The 23,320-nt window shown below is 41.6% G+C and overlaps 1 protein-coding gene across 9 annotated transcripts in view; it reads left to right on the forward strand.

Moving 5' to 3' along the window:
• Window positions 1–145: 145 nt before the first annotated feature.
• Window positions 146–23,320, forward strand: part of YOD1 (YOD1 deubiquitinase) — a 31,452-nt gene continuing 8,277 nt past the window's right edge. The window contains exons 1-5 of one of the 9 annotated variants that reach the window (XM_043568600.1): window positions 146–270; window positions 843–1,002; window positions 13,382–14,937; window positions 15,551–15,808; window positions 15,931–16,000. Coding sequence is in view for 2 of the 9 variants with exons in the window: in XM_043568604.1 (XP_043424539.1) it covers window positions 660–1,002; window positions 2,050–2,753 (1,047 nt within the window). In the remaining 7 variants the exon portion in view is untranslated. Of the gene's footprint in view, window positions 271–306; window positions 1,003–2,049; window positions 4,766–5,077; window positions 5,081–11,427; window positions 11,438–13,381; window positions 15,809–15,930; window positions 16,001–19,532; window positions 19,675–20,691; window positions 20,888–23,320 lie in introns of those variants that run through there. The other 8 variants (XR_006295417.1, XM_043568598.1, XM_043568604.1 and 5 more) reach the window with 8 other exon arrangements.

The following is a 23,320-nucleotide window of genomic DNA, read 5'->3' on the forward strand; positions in this document are numbered from 1 at the left end:
GTCGTCTTCATATCTCTATACCCAGAGCCTGAACTGGAATCCGAATGACAAACATTCCTTCCTCTTCCTTAAACTGCTACCACCCACGTGTAGCAATTGCCCTAGGCCCAGATGATGACCTCATACTGCGCTTTCTGATATGGCAGATGGACATTTTCAAGTTACAGCGTCGAGGTGGCCAGGCCAGTTGTCTGGCTCCCTTAACCTAAATGAGTCAATGTTTGCTGCAGCCACGAGCCTAGTCACGAGTGTCTGATTGTTTTTTGACAGGTATTTTGACTCACTGACCATTCTTGGTATTCATTTGCGTTCTGAACTATGACTCTATTTCTCCCGCTGTAGTTTGGAAGCCCCAATTTACTAATTTCCGACCTCACTAACTGCAAGGTTACATTCCAATGTACCCGATTCAGGAACTCCTTCCTCCGCCCTCTTTCCTTGAGCATATATGCTGCCAACGCAGAAGGCACCTCACTCGTTCGGCAGGTAGCAAAGCCTCTTGCACTGGAGGAACAGGGATAAATCTTCATCCTTTGGCTCCTGCAGGGTTGGCGGCAGAGAATTAGTTGTCACTTTAAGAGAGTTCGCGCGTCTTAAAGTGCTAAAGCTTACGCTACACCAAAGTATCGCGAGAACTGTAGCCACTGCGATTTCTCGCGATGTTTGGCCCTGCAAAGGGTGGCCATTTTGGAGTCCACCCGGCGGCTGGTTCCCCCGGCGGCGTTTGCCAACCCGCTGCCGGGACCAAAGCTGGCCCCACGGGTGTCTGGCCTGTGGGCAGCCGGACCGACACGATGTGGCGGCTCCGCTGCAAGGCCAAGGACGGCACCCATGTTTTGCAGGGGTTGTCCAGCCGGACCCGAGTGCGGGAACTCCAGGGCCAAATTGCCGCCATCACCGGCATCGCCCCCGGCTGTCAGCGAATCCTCGTAGGATACCCGCCCGAATGCCTGGATCTCAGCAACGAGGATACCATTCTTGGGGATTTGCCCATCCAGTCAGGTAGGGAATCGAGGTTGGGGCCAGGGAAAGTCCTGGGAGGACGGAGAGGGGTGTGGGGGGAAACAGAACTGATCCAGGCAAGGTAGCTGTGGGTCTGTTGGGGGTTTTGAGGACAGGGCTAAATAAATTAAGGAACGGAGAACTCTGACGGAGGCCGGGGCAAGTATCTAGCAACTCTTCGCCCACATACCTGATTGAAAGAGGGAGGGAGGGCCCAACCCGTGTGAGAAGCCCAAAGCCTCGGGGTCCCCCCTTCCTCAATGTGCTTTGTGGTCTGCCTCGAAAACGTCTCATTCATTTTGTTTTTTCTGAGTCCACAAACACCCCAAAAAAAATAAGGCCTATTTTCTCTATCCTGATGGCTTTTTCTCCTCTATCTCTTAAAAAAAAAAAAAAAAGAGCAGGTCTGAAGGATGCAGAATACTTTTTTTTCGCTTTCCTGGTTGGTTTTTGCAGTCACCTTCACATAGAGTTCGTTGTACTCATTTTAGAGTATGCTTTTACACATCCACCGAAGGCCCTTTCAAATTCTAAACAACAGCAGTTGTTTCTGTCCGCTATTAAAACTTGAACAGCAATATTGATCATTAAAAGCTTTCAGCTGTTGTGTCAAGGATCCTGTAAACACTAAACTGGGTAGATAAAATGTTAAGCTTCAGAGGACAAGAACCCCCCTAGTGGCCTAGTCTTGGGTAAACACCTTTTGGAAGATGAGTGCTTTTAAAATGCAGAGAGGGAGCATAAGGAAATTTTGTTGTGGAAGTGTATCTTTTCATGTAAGTATAAAGGTGTATAACCAGGGCTCCTTAATTGGAATGCCCCCTCAAATGTTTTTCCCTTTGGTCTGTTTTCCTCTTTATGAAGACTGAGGAACAAGAGGTGTTACCGATCACTTGTTTGCAAAGCTGTATTCTCCCCAGTGACCCAGTTTATCCTTTTTTTTTTTTTTTTTAAACTCTTCCTGTTCGTAATTTGCAAACTTGGCTAGTGAACAACGGATTTCATCTATAATGTCTCTGCAGTTCTGGCTTTGTTTATTTTTAACAGGCGACATGCTGATCGTTGAAGAAGACCAAACCAGGCCCAAAACTTCACCTGCATTTACAAAACATGGTGCTCCTAGTTATGTCAGGGAAACTTTGCCCGTGCTTAGCAGAACTGTGGTCCCAGCAGACAACTCTTGCCTCTTTACCAGTGTATACTATGTTGTAGAAGGAGGAGTCTTGAATCCAGCTTGCGCCCCTGAGATGAGACGCCTCATAGCACAAATTGTAGCAAGTGATCCAGACTTCTATAGTGAGGCAATACTGGGAAAAACAAATCAAGAGTACTGTGACTGGATCAAAAGGGATGACACTTGGGGAGGAGCTATTGAGATATCAATTTTGTCTAAATTTTACCAGTGCGAAATCTGTGTGGTGGATACACAGACAGTAAGAATTGATCGTTTTGGAGAAGATGCAGGATATACCAAAAGGGTCCTGCTTATTTACGATGGCATCCACTATGACCCGCTTCAGCGTGTCTTCCCTGACCCAGACACCCCGCCTCTGACCATTTTCTCCTCTAACGATGATATTGTTCTTGTACAAGCACTGGAATTAGCAGACGAAGCTAGAAGAAAGAGACAGTTCACTGACGTAAACCGCTTCACCCTGAGATGCATGGTGTGTCAGAAGGGATTAGTCGGACAAGCAGAAGCAAGGGACCACGCCAAGGAGACAGGCCATACCAACTTTGGAGAAGTGTGATCTATGCATGATGAGGACTGCCGCCTACTACCTCACAGATCCAGAAGGCTCTGGGTTTTCCAATAAGCTATTCGTAACCCTAAAGAAAAAGGAACACAATGTTCGAACCATCTTTTTTAACTTAAAACCACTAAGACCCTGAAATTCCTTGTCAAGATTAAAAATGAGTGTGCAAGTTTACAGATGTGTGTCTCCAGTGGTGATACATGCCGTTTTTCTGCTGGGGTGACAGACCAGGTGGTCCTTGCCACTTACACTCACCGGAAGATTGAGTCCTAGTATTATAAGCTAGCACCCAGCAGCTTTAACTTGTAGAAGAAAGCAACTGCGTATGTTGGGTAACGCGGAAGGCCTCACGCGAGGCCACTGGACATCGACCACAGTGTCTCCATAATTGAGTCCTTTTAAAAACTCTGGAGTAATAATTTTCTAAATTGTGCATCGATTCCTCAAATGAAGATACACAGAGTTGTCAAAACTGATTTTATATTGCAATTTGGTAGACTTTATAAATGTGTACTTAACCAGTTATAAGTACATTACAAGCAATTTTTACAGGGATGAGTCTGTTCCTTGAGAATGTTACCTAAGGAACTGATAGTACCCAATTTAGGATTTCTAGTGTATAAAAGGAGAATGTATGAGGGAACAGGTGCCTGAGCAGCTTACTAAAGCTTTAAAAGACCGTTGGCCTCGTGTTTTAATGCAACTCATTTATTGATGTTTGTCACATTGGATAAGAATTTTTAATTAAGCAGGGTATATTTATTTGTAATTGAAGTTTCTTGTATTTTGAGTGCTTGATTTTTTTTTTTTTTTAATGATTTATCTGGAGGGATTCACTCTCCTCAGCTTTTTCTCCAACTCCTAAACAGTCTTCATCTAAAGGGATAATGCTATGCTTTGATTTGATTTTTGTGAGATCTTTTCTTACCTACACAGTACTTACTTTCATGCGAGCCTTATCTGACCACTAATGCTCTTTTGAATAATTTCACATTTCTGCAAATTAGCACTTTGCTTATCTACTATCTTTTACTTTGACTTTTGAAGAGTTTTAAAGTAGCGGGGATAGTAATGTTGAATGAATTTGTTTCACTTCCAAAATATGACCGTTTTTAAATCCTTGCCTTATTCAGCTTTTCTCGGAATTCTGCTTCCTAATATTAGATGTGTACTCTTTTGCTTGGTGGGCTGACCTGCGAGGCACACCCTCTAAAATTAGCTTCACCATGAGATCTTCCAGATAAAAGTTTCCTACCTCTTTTCTTAATTCTTCTGAAGATCAGGGATGCTAAATTATAATTTGTTATGTATTATCTCACAAAATGTGAAGAGGTTTAATGTTGTGACGCTTTGTTATCTTGGTCTCATTTTTGATGAAGTATCTCACTTAGAATACCAATGGAATATTTTAAAGCACTTCTGTCTCTTTCAGCTTCTCTTCTTGGCAAATGTTTTAAAATTGAGATTTACTTTTAGCACCTCACTTGGTGGAGGTGGCCATATAAAATTAGGAACATGGAAACAATTCAGTGGACAAGTTCCTTTAAGGAAGAATTCACAAAGTATGCTTGAAATCATTAGGTGACCTTTCTTGAGTACCTTTTTTGTGAATAACTACTTTAGGCATTGTAAATTATGGTCAGTATAACTTAAATTAAGTGTTGAATTTTCTATTTTACTGAGCCTTAAAATAGCACTTGTGAGCTTGAGATACTTAATGTTTGGCAATCATACTACGTACAAATGAATATGTTTGAAGATCTCTTTGCACCTGGCTGTCATCTTGGTCTAAAGATTTTTGTATCTCTCCTTTCCCCAGAAAATAAGTTTAAAACTAGAAGTTACGAGTATACCCACTGGGTAGCATCCATCAAATTGAGCTTTACACATCACCATTCATAAAGCTTGCCTTCTTAGGTACTTCAGAAGCCAAATTTGACATTTGCTTACTGGGATTTTAGACAGGTTTATTCATGCAATAAATATTTATTGAGTAATTTATAATATCCCAGGCATGTATTGATATGTGTCCCAGCATAAAATTCTGTCACTTTAAGATGGAGTGTATCTTATCTATGTTGGATTAACTTAACAAATAGAAAGAGATAGAACCTGATAGTTCATAAAATTAAACCCCTTCATGTTTATTTTTTTTTATTTTTTTTTCAACGTTTTTTATTTATTTTTGGGACAGAGAGAGACAGAGCATGAACGGGGGAGGGGCAGAGAGAGAGGGAGACACAGAATTGGAAACAGCCTCCAGGCTCTGAGCCAGCAGCCCAGAGCCCGACGCGGGGCTCGAACTCATGGACCGCGAGATCGTGACCTGGCTGAAGTCGGACGCTTAACCGACTGCGCCACCCAGGCGCCCCAAACCCCTTCATTTTTAAGTGTTTTTGTTTGCGTATTTAAGCTCATGCTTTTATACAAAGCAAGTGTCAAGTATTTATTCCGGGGATCTTACTCTATTTTACCTGTTACATAGATTGTCCATTCACCACTGGACACTGATCACTCTGTCAAATTGCTCTCAATAATGAGTTCTAAATTAACCAGTTGCTGAAGTTCAGTTCTAGGACTTGAATGTTCTGATCATGGAAAATCCAAGATGATGCATTATTTGCGGACAGTTTGTTTTAGTTATGGTGGAGTAAAAACCCAAACTTGTGCTCATTCTAAACTCAAGCTTGTAAACCTCACAGAATTTAAAGTTGTTTTTTTTGTTTTTTGTTGTTGTTGTTGTTGTTTGTTTGTTTTTTTTAACTGCACTTATTGAACTCTTAAAATCAGTTTGGGGTGTTGTTGTTTTTTTACTGTTTTATTTATTTTTGAGAGAGGGAGACAGGATCTGAAGCGGGCTCCTCACTGACATTCGTGTGTCCGATGTGGGGCTTGAACTCTTGAACCGCGAGATCATGACCTGAGCCAAAGTTGGACGCTCAACCAACTGAGCCACCCAGGTGCCCCTTGAAATTAGTTTATAAATGTGTATAAATTCTAATCTTCAGAATTTTGAAAACCTATGGGTTTTAGTACTTGCAACAGGATCAAAAGAAACTTTCTCTTCAATTTGCACGTGAGCAGAATGAAACCCTTCTTCCTATCTATTCAGTTTTTGACTGCCATTCAAGAATATCTTTTTAATTAAAATGAGGATAGTTTACCTTCGTGGCTGAATGAATGAGGACTGTGCTTTCCTGTTCCCCACCCCTTTCTCTTATTCTTCTTTCCCTTATTCTTCTTTGGATTTAGAGATTCGGTGTGGGAGCATGAAGATGCACTTCTGGATAGAGTGATTTCAGAAATTAAAATGAATACCCCTAGGGATTTGGGGATGGGATAGCCATAGAAAGACATCAGGGTGGCACGTCTTGTGTTAATCATTCCTAGTTTATTTCTTATTTCCCAGGAATGAAAAATGGGCACAGTCAAGTGGTACCCTTGAAAGTTTGGCTGCTGGTCAGCGTGACCCTTTTGACAAAACTAATTTAATCATGCCAGTTGATTACTCCACGCTCAAGTCCCAGCAAAGTCATAATCAGGAATGCGTTAATGTATTGTCTCTCTATAAATGCCCCTAAGTGCCCACGCCTAATTTACTTATCCAGCATATTCTTTCTATCCTACGTAGGCATTAATTAAAACATGTATGTTGCAGGTTGCCATAACTAAACGTAGTTTTTTGTCTTTTTTTTCTTTTTAATTAGAATGGGGAGTATGTAAAATGAGAGTAATTTTTGTTCTTTATGGATCAGGTGGCCTTCCTAAACTTTCATATGTGAAGATTTATGTTCTTTCATGTGTTGAGACACACTTGTTATTATTTGCAGCACTTTAAAAGATAGGAAGTAAAAGTTTACATGTTAGCCCTCTCCAGGGTTCTTGTTAAAGACATTAAAATATAATTCTTGAGCTGCTAACGGTCAGCTCTTAATCAGCATTGCCATCAGTGTATGCTGTATCCATCCAGTGGTACAGCATTCTGGTGTTTTGATAACAGTGCAACTTGATGTCCGTCACTTGGGAGCATGCTGTGTGGCCTAGCATTCAGAAAGTTACCTGTTTCTATAATGTGATTGTTCTTTATCATTCATTGTACGGTGCAGTATTCAAATTTATCCTTGTAGCACAAAGAGGACTATACCAACTTAGAAAAGATTAGAATCTTAAAACTCTTCATTTGTTGCTAAGCAAACTTATTTTATGGGAGCTGATTTTTTAGCCTTAAATGTATCATTTTTAAGTCTAAAGTGAAACACTTCATTTGAATAAGCTGGTTCATTAACCAGAGATGTTTCCAGATTAAGAGTTACAATATTTCAACACACGTAATTCTTTTAGAAAGATTATAAAAGTTGCCTGATTGTGGGAATGGGTTTTATTATTTTTTTTTCTTTTCCAAAAATTAACTGGCATTTTGTTTACAGTGCTTTGAATATTTGACTTTGAAGAAACTACATTGATATTGAATTGTGGGGTGCTGATTTAGGTAGGTCTTGGTCCATATGAATTTAAAAGAGATTGCTATTTTAGATTAAAAAGAAAGGGGGATAAAGTACCACGTATCACAGAAGAGATCCCCAAGTGAATCCTTTCCTTAGTTGTGAATTACGCTTTTTGAAAAAATTTTCAAGCAATGCCTTTGTGTCATCCCAACCCTCCTCACCCATTTCTTGGCATAGAATGTAGCAGGGCCATAACTGAGAAGTTTGTCATTAATGTATAAAACCATGAATATGAGCATTTTGCTATGATGCCTTTTTATACTTGTTTTTTAAAAATATCCTACATGTAGTAGTTTAGGTATGTGAAGATACGATTTGGTTAAGTAGTAGGTAACAGGTTAACCTAAGAAAGGTTTAGAATTTCTACTAAGATTACATGAGACTGACTTTATACATGGTATAGGATCTGTAGTTCGTTGTCGCCCATAAGTTACTGGAAAGGACCAGGGCACCTAATTCTTGGCAGTTTTCCAGTTCACCTTGGTGCCATTCATGACTCAAGCTGTTTACAAGCTGTTTAGCAAAGAGTAATTTTTTCCCCATTACAGAAGTATTGAATTCAGCTGAAAATGCGGAATCGACATGTATAGCTTGTCAAAAGGGATAGAGAATGATAATAGTCCTGTATTTCCTGTATTAATGGAGTAGAGGTGGAGATTCCTGAAGCAAGAAGGAAACCACAAGATTGTCAAATTTAGAGCTTAGAACATGACTTGAAAAAAGTAGCAGGAAAGGGCAAACAGAAGAGTTTGTTTCTTGGCATATTTTTGTTCATTAAGATGGACAGTGTTTTCTTAAAAATGTTCTTTTGTCTGTTTGCCAGCATTTTTTTTTTTTTTTTAAGTTAATGCACTGCTGCTACCTGGGAGATGTCTGATTTCATTTTGTACAACTCTTATGTGATTTTGCCATTGTCATTAAGATGAATTGATTTTATTTATGAGGTCCATGATTTTAAGTATCTAAATGCTGTATGAAGTGACTTGTTTTGAAGGAATAAATGAACTGAAAATATTGTTGTCTGAGCATATTTTGGGGTGAATACAGCGGGCCGGTGGACAGCCATGACACCCAAGTTGCATGTTTATTACCAAAAGCTGATAATAGTCCACTGCTTTGAGGAGGGTGCCAACATCTGCTGAATCTCACTCTGTGGGTGGAATCTTAATGACTTTGACCGGAGAAACTAAAATGTTTCTTCTTAACACCAGAGGGCATTTGAAATTTTCCTTCCTTGATTTCCCAAATTTTCTGGTATGCAATCAGCTCCTGAAAGTTGTTAATTCAGTGTCTGTTGCTGAGCAATTGTGGGAAGGCTAAATGTTCCCTTTCCACTTGTCATAGACTGAGATCTACACTGCAGCATCCCTGTGGGAGAATTTAATTGTTGACAATGTCAACATTTAAGCTTATTTCAAACAACACAGGAGTTAATAGAATTGAGCTGAGCTCTAGGACCAGAGTTGAGACTTGAACCACTTCTCCGTTCCTTCTCATTGAAGCTTAAAAACTATGGAAATGGAACCATAATATAATCTAATCAATTTGTGAGCGATCAGGATACATCCAAAGAATAAGTCAGGACAAACCTCATTAAAAGGTTTGTAAAGAGTCTCATAAACTGTGATGGCAGCTTGTGGAATAATTAACTGCACCCATAAAGCAATACTGCTTAAAGTGTGTTTCTCTTATTATCTGGTAACTTGTTAGAAATGCAAATTGTCAAAAAGATCAGAAATAGGGGCGCCTGGGTGGCGCAGTCGGTTAAGCGTCCGACTTCAGCCAGGTCGCGATCTCACGGTCCGTGAGTTTGAGCCCCGCGTCGGGCTCTGGGCTGATGGCTCAGAGCCTGGAGCCTGTTTCCGATTCTGTGTCTCCCTCTCTCTCTGCCCCTCGCCCGTTCATGCTCTGTTTCTCTCTGTCCCAAAAATAAACAAACGTTGAAAAAAAAAAAAAAAAGATCAGAAATAAATGAGGCCAACAATCTGTTCTGATTCTGATGCATGATACGGTTTGAGAACCAGAAGTATAACCACAGTTAATTAACTTCCAGAAGACCTCTGATGGCTGATGTCGGTCCTTTGTCCTTGGTTTCATGCAATCCCTTTTCATCCACTACTTAAAGACAGTTACTAAATTTACAGGTAATATAAATCCAGAAGGGACTGATAGTACAACGAATGACCATTCAAAACTCTTCAACAGACTGAAAAAACCCTAAGATTGGATACATAAATGTGAAGCCCTGCCCCTAAGTTCTAAATCTATTATGTGAGTCCAGCATGGGTAAAAACTGGTTTTGTAGTTGATCTGATGAAGAAATAGCAATAATATTTTAACTCTAATCTATCCCAGCAGGGCAATGTGACTGGGCTGCAGAAACAGTTGCATTTTAATAGTTAAAAGGTCTAGAAAAAAAGGAAACACTAGTGTTCGTGTAAAATGCTTTAGTCACATTGCACTGGGGGTTTGGGTGAGGGGTTTACATGGAAAACCTAAGGAACGACTGAAGTTTGACAAAAGGAACTGGAGATCCTTACCTGGACGAGAGATCGCAGGGCGATGTGACAGCTTCAAATTCGGGGAAGTATTATGTGAAAGATGTAGATTTATTCCTGAGGCTCTAGACAAAAGAACTCAGACCAATAAGGAGTGAATATTGCAAAGCAAAATTTACCATAAAAACCTAACACAAATAGAAAGGGATGCTTTACCATGAAAGCTCAAGTACTGTGATCTAGCCTCCTGCCTTGTGAGAAATAGAGCTACAAGTCATTAGGTCCCTGACATCTTGGAAATTTTGTTTCAAGTACTAGTTACATGAAACGGATACTTACAAAAAGAACTTCTTCCCTAGAGGAAAATCAATTTTTTGTTGTTGTTTCCTCATTACCCCTCCCATTAGTGTTTAGAAAGGAGTGTGGCTTGTACTCTTATTTAGTAATAACAGCAGAGCCTGCAAAGCAGAACTGACATATTTGGCAGTGGTATATGCCATGCTTCTTATATCTCTAAGCCTAAAACGAGAGGTTCAAGAATAGAAAAGCAAGCACCTCAAATATTTTTTCTATTTAAAAAATTTGTTCGAACTTGGATTGCCTTTGTCTCTATTGTGTTTGTAGATTTTGAAGATATTTATCTGATGGGATCAAGTGCCAAGGCATCATAACATAGTTCCTTAGGCTCATTAAACTTAGGATTTCCCTATGTGTGAGTTAAAAGAAAATAATAATACTAAGTCAAGAATTCATGAGGAACAAGTTCTGAATGAATAGTCCTTTCTCTGCTTTAGTGACTGCCTCTCTCAACTGCTTCTCTGCCTTTGTGTCCTAAGATTTCCTTCTGTCCACCAACAGGGGTTTTCTGATCTTACTTGAGGGCATTTATTCAATTGAAGGGCTTCATTAGTGAATCTTAAGATATCAGAGCAGGTGTCACAATGACTTGGCCATGTTCTAAAATCCTGCAATTGAATAACTGCAGTAGGTTGAAAGCTAGGAGTTTGAAGTTTGAAGCTTCCTCAGCCGAAAGTCAATGCTGAAGTTAAATACAAAATACGGACAAAATTTTTCCTGATAACCCCTTAATTGGCTCATAGAATCACCACAACAGTAAATCCAACACAGCTAGTGTTGAAAGAGTTTATGCTCACTCCTGCGGTGCAGCTCGGAGTTCCCCACCCACAGCACGCAAGGGCGGTATACTAAGTACACTAAGTCCCCCCATCCATTGGTGGATCCTGGACTCCCAACTGCTGATTCTTCGCTTGTGTGAAGCTGTCAGAAGCAGCCCTTAGTATCTCAGCCACCCATTCTGGGATAGAGAGATGTCTCCAGAGGAAAAGTCCCAAATGTTGGCTGTACTACACCTGACCTCTTTCCTCATCTTGACCCAGGCCTGGCGATTCTTTCTTCAAAGTCTTCATTGTATGTTTAGCTCCCCACTGCTTCAGCAAGGAGGGGTTGTTTGAATTACCTAGCCCGACGTTACCGGATATAGAAGTCCCCAGCAACATCTTTCACATGATAATCAAGAAACAGCTACTATAAAATTTATATCTAAAAAAAAGCGGGGGTCGGGTGGGAATAATCTTGGAAATATAAGGTAAGAAGCAAATGATTTAATAATATATTTTTTTTCCGTCATCAATGGTGGGAGGATAGTAAAAACTTTGTCCGCGTTTATTTTTAAAATTCCAGATGGAAAATACTTTTTCAAGTAACCATGAATATTTCTAGCACAGTTCATTTCAGCTCTGTTGGGTATTCATATTGAATTAAGTAGAAAATGTGTCCCTTATGGAATGAGAATAATTTTTTAGAGTCTATTATGTGGGATATTTCAGAAAATTATTCATCCTAATTGTGGATGGAACATCACACCTATTAGAATTCCAAACTTCTTTCTACTGTGACTTTCACACTGGTAATTGATAAGTCTTTCTCTTTGGAATTTTACGGTCTTGAATTACTTCTTTTAGAGCTTGAATATTATGGAGTAAAACTAATGAAGTTTTTAAGCCAAAAATACTAAGGTACAGACTGAATTATGTTAACCTTCTGCCAAAATGACCTTCCCATTGGATCCACCCTTTAGCATCCGGCCTTATTTTTCTTACTCTTAATCTATAACAATGAAGACTGAGAAAATGATCTTGGATTTGACTAGAAGCAGCCAAAGTCATAATTTATCTGCGATTAATTGTTCAGTTTAATTTAACAAGCTTTTATTGAGCTTCTATTTCTTACAAAGTATGCTGTCAAATACCTTAGGATTTAACAAGGATAGTCATTCATTCAATAAGTATTTTTGAATGCTAAGTTTCAGGAACTACCCTAGGTGCTGGGTTTATTTGGGTGGGGGTGGGGGGGGGTCCACAAACAGCGCTATAAAGAAAGAGAAATACAGGTGCTATGAAGGGGATAACAGGGCAGGGAAATTCTAACTCAAAGTGGTGAATCTGGGAAAGTCTTTCGGTGAAAGTGACTATTTGAAACCTGAAGCATGAATAGGAGTTAGTCATTTGCAGAGTAAGAAGAGCATTCCAAGCGGGGGTATAGCATTTGCAAACCCTATGTTGCAGGAGGAAAGGAAACCTCTTCCAGGCCAGTCTGGCCACAGCGTGATAAACAGGAAAAAAAAAGGGGGGGGGGGGGGGACTTGAGATGAAGACTTTAGAAGCAAGCAAGGATCCAGATTTGCATCATCTATGAGCTATATTAAGCACTTACCTGAATACCTACTTGCCACATATTATTTGCTTGTTTATTTTATATGAATGTCCCCAAGTAGTTTGTCCAAGGGCAGAGACCAATTCTCCCTATTACCATTGTAGTCTCAGCACCTAGCAAAGTATTGGACACACAGTAGACATTCAATATATATTTGAATGAATGAACATATGAACGAATGAAATCAATGTATAACTTTAATAGGACATGAAAGTCTATTAAGGAAAACACCAGATTTATGTTTCTCCAAATTATTTTAACTGCTCTTTGGAGAATGGGTTGAAAGGGGCAAGAATGGAAGTGGAGGACCAGTTAGAAACAGGCTACTGCAGTGACCTATTTAAGTGATGATGGTAATAATTATAATAGTATTTGTTGAGCACTTACAACATTGTGAGCCTTTTTCGTATGTTAGCTTACATAATCCTCACAGCAATTCTGAGATGCATAGTTATTATTAAGATTTATTGAAAGGCATAAAGTCTGAAGGACAAAGAGATGGTGGGATAAACAATAGCAACAAAATTTTGGAAGCTAGCCAGCAATTGGATGCGTGGTAACTGACCTAGCAGATTTGAAAGAGCTGACCCTAAGCTAGCAACCCTATTTTTACCATGGAGTCCCCCGGCCCTCAAAAATTCAAGAATTGGTGGCATTAGTAACCCTGGAGACAGGGGTGGGAAAAAAATCAGGAAGGTGGGTGAAGAGTCTGGTTAAGAAACAGTTAAGACCTCTCAGATCTTCTCTCCCACTCAGAGCAACTAAGAACTTGCTACATCCCCTCTCAGGAGAGGGTGAAAAAGGGTTTCTCTGTACTAAAACTAAGGGGATGAAGTGTTGTTTTTACATACTAAATGCTGAGAGCAACAACCTTCCTCTGCCATAGGCTCCAAGAATGCTAGCTGCCAGAACTGCGCCCTTCAAGAAGGATTTTGGAAAACTCTTCTCTGAAGGATCTGCTCTGAGGATTTCAATCAGGCCATCAAAAAAGAGTAAAGATACAGGTGTCAGAGATTTTCCAATCAAATGGCCCTATGAGATTGCTCTGTAGCGAAGTCCATGGTCAACCAGCCCCAGCCACAGCTTCAAATGTATCTTTTTGTTGACAAATTGTTGAATTTGAGTGGATAGCCAAGAATCATCGGACATGTGAAAATATTCTTTAATAAGAAACAGAAAAGCCAAAACAAATAGGAAAAAAAAAAGTAACTTGGAGAAAACATTCTATAGAGGCAGAAAACACTAACACTATATATGTTCTTAAAGTAATAAGATTCTGCATCAATGAAACTGGAAGAAATGTAATAAAAATTCAGAGAGCAAACAATAATTATTGGAAGTTAAAAATACAATAGCAAAAAGAAAATGCAATAGGAAGTTGTAAATAAATTTTAAAAATCTCTCAGTAGCAAAACAAAACAGAAGTTGAGGTCCAGGAGGGTATCCAATAGCATCCAAATTATATAAGTTCCAAAAAGAAACAACAGAGAGAGAGAGAGAGAGAGAGAGAGAGAGAGAGAGAGAGAGAGAAAGTGGATGATAGGAATTCATCAAAGAAATAATTCAAAAAAAATATCCCAGAAGTGAATGTCATGAGTTTCCAGATTGGATTTACTGAGTACCCAGAGTATAGATTCACTCCAACACACATCATTATGAAAATTCAGAATACTGGAAACAAAGAGAAAGCCTTAGATTTAGAATCATAGATACTTTGGGCTTTGCAACAGCAGCACCAAAATCTATCAAATACTAATCAAGAATTCTATACCCTGACAAACAATCAAATGAGAGGCTAGAATAGCAATACTTCAGACATGTAAGATCTTATGCACTCTTTCTTGGGAAACGACTAGAGAATGTGTTTTATCAAACTGAGAGAGCTAACTCAGGAAAGAGGAAGATGTGAGATTCAAGTAACCCAACAAGAGAAGAGGTGAAAGGACTTTTCCCAGTAGGATGATGAAGACACATATGAAAATGACAGCCATGCATCAGACTAGATAACAACATATCCAGATGGAAGCAAATCAGAATGTTCTGGAAAATGTTTCTCCAGGATGAAACTACTACTACCTCTGAATGTATTGAGAGGAGATTTACACAGTGGGCAAGAGTAGACGGACAAAAAAGATACACAGAAATGGAAAAGTAAACAGCATATCTCAGAGCCCACCTGTCAATAGCATTTTATTTACATGCAGAAGCAGAGAATCAAATCAGACATTTTGACTCCAGAGACACCTACGTGTCATATATTTGAATGCTGATGGGCAATATTTTAGTAGAAAGGTCAAAAAGATGATGTAAGAGAGAGGACTGCAAAGGTAGAGAGTCTATGAGATGAGATCCAGAGCATATGCGGACGGTGGGGTTTTATTGGAAAAACATTTTCTTTGTCGTCCCAAGAGAGAAGAAGAAAATGAGTACAAACGAAAGCAGGTTTGTAAATGTGATGGGAACGGGAAGGCACAGTGTAACAGGATGTCAAAAGATAAGATTTAGAAAAAAATAATAAGCAAAATCGTGGCAATAGATGGGTTATCCATCAATACGGTCTCAAAAAAAAAAAAGGAAGTTTAAAATTTAGGACATTTTTCTTAAGTAACGCACTTCAGTTGCCAAAAAGTTCATCATCAGTTTGGCATTAATATATAACTACTATAAGTAAGACAATAGAAGAGTTATACACAGAAATATTCGATGTTCTTCATGAATTCAAATTTTACAGGGTGAGAAAGAGGACAGTTACACCCTAGCGGGTTCAATTCAGAGATGTACGCTCTGCATCAGATTACAGTGAAGCAGCACCTAACATCCCATTCCAAAAGAAGATGGTACTTGAGTTGAATCTTGAAGGAAAAATAAGACTAAGCCAGGAGGACATCATGGGAATGGGTCCAAGCAGAGGGTACAACATGTGCAAAAGTCTCAGAAGCATGAATGCATGGCAGTTTCAGAAATATTAGATTGACTGTAATAAACAATACAGATGACTATGTGACAGGAAGAAGCACGTAGGGCCTGCTCACGAAGGTCTTTCTATGTCACATAGGGTCTTTGAATTTAATCCTGAGCACTATGAACTTGCAGCCAAGAATTGAGACGATCAATCACCCACATAATCTATAAACCCACCTATAAAATGGAATATGTGAAACAAGACATTGCTGTCGTCTCTTCACATCTTCAGTGGTCCACAACCCTATAACTTGTGCAGTCCGGAAGCTGAATAGAGAGGAAGAAGAGCGGCAATGATCTCACAGGAGACAAGGGAGGATTGCTATGAAGCACGGAGCCTGGGTGAGAATAGGTATGGTGATGCAATTAGCTGGCATGGGGAAAAGGGAGAGAGAACATGTTGGTGGGGGCACGGAGAGCAAGATGAGCTCAATTTTGAACAGGTTAAGATTTGACACTCTCTGATCCTAATAGGTGACTTCAGCCCTCAAACTTTCATTAGCACTGGAAGGAAAAGGACGGCCGAATCCTCCTAATTTCCATGGTAGGTGGGCCAAAGAGACACTGATCTCAAAAAAGAAAAACAAATCTACCCCTAAATATTACTTAATGATTAATTTCAGAATTTCTTCGTCCAAACCCACTTAATTACACCCTTTAGTTCCCCTCTAATCATTTTAGGCTTAACACTAATACCACTTTGGTGAGAACTGGGTGATCTATTTGATGTCTTAATATGACCTATCAATTCCAATTTGGTCTTATAGCCAAATTATAATCACCCGCATCTGAACCTTTCCCCAGCCGTTTTCTCTTTAAAGCAAACTCTTGCTACTACTTGAGGAATAAAAGCTTCCCTCTCCCTGATATGTTGGGAAAGCACTCGGAGACCCAGTATACAGTATCATGCTCAATATCATGAATATAGTGGGTACCCTGTGTCTCTTAAGGATGGTGGTAATACATGTTCAAAGTAACTTCATTATTCCTTTGGAGAGGAAAAGGAAGACACTGACAGGATGTGACTATAATGTGAATGAATAAGTATCATGAATGGTTAGAATGGACATCCACAGCTATTGTGCAGAGAGTTCAACTTTATAAGGGGCCCAAAGAGGAAAGATTAATCAATGACTATGGTAACTTTTGGTTTTGAATTAGTGTGTGTGTGTGTGTGTGTGTGTGTGTGTGTGTAGGAAAAATGCACTTGTCTAGGGGAAATTAGATCTTTCAGTAGGAAGTTGTACTGAGAAAGGAAACCATAAACTAGCCTGTATCAGTCAAGGAGATGAGCATACCACAACAGCATACAGGATGGATGAGTCAGGTGAACTGGGCTGTAATTAGATTTCACGGTCAGGTCATCAAATAGGAATTCAATTGCTTTTCAACAAGAAACAACTACACACTTTCCTCCTCAAATGATGACCTACATCAACTACATAGCCTTAGTCTTTCAAGTGTTTCTGATTTTGAAGGACTCTCTTTCCCCTAGTCCAGGCCTCCTTTCCAACTCTCTTGGAACCTTTAGAGACTTGATATTTTTCCAAGCAAAACCCAAGAAAGCAAACCAAAAAAATTCCAGGGTAAGACACTTAAAGATAGAGAGAATGAGGAATACCAAATTCAGGACAGCGGTTCATTTCAGCAGGGGCATATGTGTGGTTTGAGGAGGTAGGAGGAAAGGGAGGGGCAAAGTGTGTAAGTAACTTCAACTATAACATCCTATTTCTTGAACCGGCTGTTGGTACAATGGTGTTTGTCATGCCAAGGTATTGGAAATATTTCATAATTTTCAAGAAGACATGTCTAAAAGGAAAGAGAGAGGAACAGAACGATCGTTTTATCTATGTTCCTACTTCTACCTGTGGAAAGATGAGTCCTTCCTAATTACACTAATTTTAATTTTTTTTAATGTTTTATTTATTTTTGACAGAGAGAGAGAGAGAGAGAGAGAGAGAGAGAGAGACGGAGCATGAGCGGGGGAGGGTCAGAGAGAGGGAGACACAGAATCCGAAGCAGGCTCCAGGCTCTGAGCCGTCAGCCCAGAGCCCGACGCCGGGGCTCGAACTCACAGACCGCGAGATCATGACCTGAGCCAAAGTCGGACCCTCAACCGACTGAGCCACCCAGGCGCCCCAAATACTAATTTTATTATAAACTGAAAAACTGTTCACAAGCAAGATGGTGCCTACTATCATCTTTGAAGTTAATGCTCATAAGTCAAATTCATTTTTCTAGCAAATGTTCAAATCACACACGTATGAAGCTGGGTCAACTTCAGTGATTCCATCCATGGGTGTGACTCTCGTTGCACTGAACCCCTGATGTGCAGCTGCCTTTCCTGTTTGGTTACTCCTGTGACATCATACATGTTTACGTGACACACCACAAAGAGAGGTCATCACCCTTAAATGCTCAGTCAGCTCGTTCAGTTGTGATAGTGTATTGGTTATCCCAGGCTTCCTCGGTCCTCCTTCCTCCTCGACTAGTCCTGCCCCATTTCTCCTCTCTCTTGGCCCCTGTACTTCTTATTTCCTTCCCAACCATGATTACAGGAAGAGAAAAGATGAAAGCCATGCGTCATCTTTTTAATAAAAGGTGTGAATGGCTATAAGACAGAAATGAGATGGGAAAGCTTTAATCTAATTGTTAGAATTAGACCTGCAAATTATCTGTGTATTTCACGTTTCCCACTTGGGAATTTGTCCAAAACGGAGGCTGACTAGCATTATACTGAGGCATGGCAAGCTTGGCGTCGTAATGCCTGAATTGAAATCCCCGCTCTGCTGCCTCCTGGCTACATGATCTTGTGTATTTAACCTCCCTGTAAGTTATTTAACCTCTCTGTAAAATTTGGATACTAATAGCGCCTACTTTTTCGAAGTTGAAATAAAGGTTGCATGGAATAATGCACGAACACACGTAGCACAGCATAATCCCTAGTACACAGCAATTGCTCAATAAATGTTGGTGATCATTAGGTGCATTGATTTTAATTTTTCTCCCTGCCCTTTTGGCATCAAGGATGGCCTATATCCAGGAAAAACCAGCTTCCAGGCAAAAAAAAAAAAAAAAAAAAAAAAAAAAAAAGTCCTTTCTGGTAAAAGTGGCCTCCATACCTGGGGGGGAAGTTTTTTCCTGAAAGACTTGATTTCTTCCACCTACTCCCATCTCCCTATTCTCCTCAGGTTGTTTTAACAGCAGATGCAAGGAATCTGCCTATGGAAGGAGACAGGTTGCTAAGCTGGCTGGTAGCCTGTTTTGTTTTCATTTCTTAATATTCATTGCCACCTTTCAGGCACAGCCAAAAGAGATCAGAGACCCAAATGACAGCATGCATGTTCCCTCCTTCGAGGCCATCCAGTCAATTTTTCCTCAGGAAAGGGACCCCCTTGGGAGAGAAAATGGCTTCACGCCCCCCAGAAATAAATGAGGTCAAGAAGCTCATTGCCAAACAGTGGGGCAAGGGTGTCTCAGCTCCAGCACCCCTGGGCTCAGTCACCTTTTCCAGCAGTCCTGAGGACAGGGACTAGTAGTAAGAGCTGCTAGGAAAAGGCTTGAGAGCAAAAGTGCTTGCGAACAACTAGAAAAGCTACTAACAAAACTGGCCACAGTGGATCTTAACTTGGAGAATTCAGGGGAATACTTGCCCCGCCAGTGAAGGAAGGCAGCTCTAGATAGAAAACCAAGTTTCAAACAGACATAGAAAAGCATACCGCCTGTCTTTCTTTACAGTCAAACTTTAAAATAGTATCTTTTGCCTACTCCCTCCCGGCCAACTCTCCTCTTCCAGTCTCAGCCCAAAGGAGTCTTCTCCTTCCAGCCCTCCTATTTCTTTTTCTTTTTCTTCCTCCCCCTTTTTTTTTTTTTAAAGGTCTCTTTATTGGCTCTAACCGGGGAAGGGGAGGGCAAGAGATGATTGGCTACAGAGCGGAGGGAAGGGGGGGGGAGCGTCCCGCCCATTCCCCTCCCACACCCTCCCTCCCGAAACAGCTGGAATGAGAAGTAGGGAGGGAAAGCTGCTGGGATTGGCTGTGAGTCAGTGGCAGGGTGGGGTGGGGTAGCACTGATGAAGCATTTACCTGTCCAGGTAAGTCTGGAGGAGGTCAAAAGAAGAAAACAGTGGAAGGCAGGGGAGGCAGTCTCTGTCTCCGTCTCTGCCCTTTGAAATAAAAGGGTCTTCCTTTCTTCTCTTCAGCCCCTCCTCCAGTGAAGGTGAGTTAATCACTAACCAACTATTGCTTATTCTGCAGCAAGAAGGGGTGCTTCGTGGGAAGTCAGGGCCACAGGATGTGCGGAACCCTGTAGAGAGGGAAGCCAGGGGGCTTCCCTCTCTGTTCCTTAACTCTCTGAGCCCACTCTGCAATCACAGTAGGCTGGTAGCTTCTGCAGATGGGACTGTTTTTGCGAGAGACCAGGGCTCGGATGCATTTTTTGTTTGTTTGTTTCCATCTGCCTGTTTAGGTTGGATAAGCATATTTTGCAGACGACAAGGAAATAAAATGGGTTTGTTTTGCAGATTTCCATCTCTGACCAACTGAAATTGAGCTGTGATTTTGGAAAGGAATAGTTGGGAGCACAGGGAGTCAAAATGGGGGATCACCCAGGGAAGAAGAGTGCCATGGTTTCTCCGTTGCCTTTATAACAGGAAATTTGCCCATGGTTCTATCCAACTCAGTGTCTATAATTCAATAAAGGGTGCTGTGTGTGTGTGTGTGTGTGTGTGTGTGTGTGCAATAATGGTAGCATGGTAATGGACCTCTCTGTGGACATGTGTAAAGGTGTGAGCTGCGTTCGGCTGTGTGTAAGGGGATGTGAGGCTGGGAAAACTCCACCTCGGACTACCAGTTCACCTTTGGACAACCCATGAATAACCTGGTTGCAAAACGGAGTCTCTTTGGATTCGACTCAATTTTCGACTTTGCCTGCTATTAAACACAGAGACTGACAAACACAAAGCTCCTCACCCGCTGTGCCGGGGCCTCACCCACATTAATAATATTTCACAGTAGTACCTCGAGTCGGGCAGGAGTTCTCCAGGGAGCTCAGGCCAGAGTAGTGTGGCTGAGTCCACAAAGAAGAGCCAGACCCCTACGGTGGTCCTCCTTCAGGTGACAGTCTGTGTGGCAGGCTCACCTGTAGAAGTCAGTTCAGAGTAGCTTTATCCACCTCGGGGAAGGGAGGGGGCTAACGTCCTGGTCCCTAACTTTGCCTCTTTTCCTCTTGCTGCAGGAAAGAGCAAAGTGGGGAGACCCCAGCACCAGGCTCCCAGGGCCTGGCACATACAAGCCCTGAGCAAATATAGTGGGTTTCCAGTCCTGGCAACCGGCGCTTGGTTTCAGCTTAGCCCACACTGCAGGACCAGCCCCCCAAACTCATTGACCGAGGGCTGCCGCAGATGGTGAACTTGTCGGTGACAAGATAGCCTGTAAGTGTCAGACAGAGCTCTTCTGTGCAGAAGATATTTCGACCCACCTTTTCCTGAAACCCATCTGTGAAATAGGAGATTCTAGCGTTGACTAAACACACTCGGAAACTTGCCCATGTGCTCACGGAGAAGGACGTACACACAGGGCAGCTTTTAGTCCTTCCTGGTGTTTTTCTTAGGATGTTCCTCAGCCCGAGGCATATGTCTGGATAGTCGGCAAAAAGGAGAGATACTTGTTCTGAAAGAAATAGGTAATCTTGGGGCGCCGGGGTGGCTCCGTCAGTTAAGCGTCCGACTTCGGCTCAGGTCATGATCTCACAGTCTGTGAGTTCGAGCCCCACGTCGGGCTCTGAGCCTGCTTCCGATTCTGTGTCTCCCTCTTTCTCTGCCCCCCCTCACTCACGCTCTCTCTCCCTCTCTCAAAAATAAATAAACGTTAAAAAGAAAATTAAAAAAAAAAAAAGAAATAAGAAATCTCTTTGACCAGTGGGGAGAGAGGTTGAGCTCTTGGAGGATACGGAGCTGGGCTCACGGGAGGAGGGTGACAAGGGGGCCTTGGGTCTGTTTAGAAGGTACAGAGAAGCCAAACAGGAATGGGGCTGGAGCCCGGCCCCTGCCCCATGCCAGAACTCCAAATGCTATTTATTTACTCTCCTCCAAGACTTGGCCGGTTTCAGTGGAGCAGTTAATATTTAACACGCTTTTGCCTGAGTGGCCCTGACTATAGGCTGTGCATATGTCCTTCACCCATTTCCTCCTCCTCTCAGATCCCCCAAAGAGGTCAGGGGTCAAAAGATACCAAACTCTCACCCTGAGCGTTTTGCTTGTTTCTCAGGCTTCTTATCAGGTCGAAATACCTCAAGTTTCGATGGCTGCCCCGAAAGAGCCCCCAAGTTTCAAGGTTGTAAAGTTGGTGGATAGAAATGCAGCATCCAGGTCAGGCCAGAGCGCTGAGAGAGAGAGTGGAAGGGGGAGAAGAAGAGAAGATTCTTACAGTCCATGTTCTTTGGATCAGAAAACTAGGTGCGGGGCCGGGATGCAAGCACTCATCCGACTTTGCTTTCAGGCTCAGATTCACCTCTGCGGTGATGATGCAGTGCCCGACGCCACGATCTCCAGGGGCATTTGGTGGCATTTGTTTACTCTGGAAACATCTGTTGTTGGGGCAAAAAGCTTGCCTGGAAGCACAAAGCTGAACCAGATAATTTAGAGGGTTTCAGGTGTGAAGTAAAAGGAGAAAGGTGATCTTAGGGCTTTTAGTGTTTAGTCAGGGGAAGCCAATGGCCCTTCTTCAGGTACAACGTGGCCCTCTTGCCATCTCTGAGATGCCTTCTGGAGGGACCGGGATCCACAGGCTGCCCTGTTTATGCAGTTATAGGTCATTCGCTACTTCCCTTAGGAGGCACCAGTAGAAAGAGCCCCAGATTTGTCATCTGTCAAAGAAGAAAATACCGCATCTTGCCTAAGTTATCGGGCTATTTGGAAGATCTAATAGGCATATCTGAAAGTGTAAGCTAGACCGTGTTTTTGTTTTGTTTTGTTTTTGAAGCAGTGCCATTCATACTGTTTCTCTCCCTCCCAGCTACTGTAGGCTATCCTTAGTTCCAAAATGAAAGTGTGATGGGTTGCCCTGGGAGGAAGGAGAGGCTAGCAATCCATCATAAAGTCTGAAGAGTACATGGAAGAACAGGGTGGTAATTGTCTTTGAAAGGCAGAGGCATCATCTGGTCACCCGTTCACAACATTATATTAACTACAGTGATTAATACAGTACTAATATTTATTGCTCCAATGTTGATAAAACTGGAACCCAAACCTAGACCCTTGGATTTACACCTACTGCTTGGAAGCAATGCCTTTGTCTTATAAAGTGTTGCTTGCCCCATCCCTGTTAGGTGCTCATGAATGTTAGTTTAGCTGAAGGCATTGCCCAAATTCCACTGAGTCGTATATTCTCAGGGAAATAAACTACTTAAGAAAGAGCCTGTAATAATAGAGCAAAAACAACAACAAAAAAAGTGGTCTTCCAACAGCTTAACTCAACAGATGCTAGAACAGATGGCAAGTTTATTCATCCAGCATTTTTCGAGTGCCTTCTGTGTGCCTAAGCTTATGAGAAATGGATCTCTTTTGCTATAATGGCCTCAGCCCTACAGAATGTTAGGGATGAGTTAGTATCCTCTGAATCTAAGCCGTCATGAATGGAATGGATAGCTGAGGAGACTGAACTTCATCCACGTGACTCCTCATGTTTCTGTCTTTGGGGTTCTGGGTGTTGGGAAAGAAATGTCACGAAGAAGACTGAAGAGCTATCTTACCCAATGCTGATTTATCACTGGGCTCCTTTGGTGTGTCTGTCCCCTGCGGTCCTGTCCCTATCTCCTGAGAGGCTCTGGACCCTTATGAACTCCATGTGTCTGGCTCATTGGGATT

The sequence above is a fragment of the Prionailurus bengalensis genome, chromosome E4, assembly GCF_016509475.1.
Source record: "Prionailurus bengalensis isolate Pbe53 chromosome E4, Fcat_Pben_1.1_paternal_pri, whole genome shotgun sequence".
NCBI classification, from domain to species: domain Eukaryota; kingdom Metazoa; phylum Chordata; class Mammalia; order Carnivora; family Felidae; genus Prionailurus; species Prionailurus bengalensis.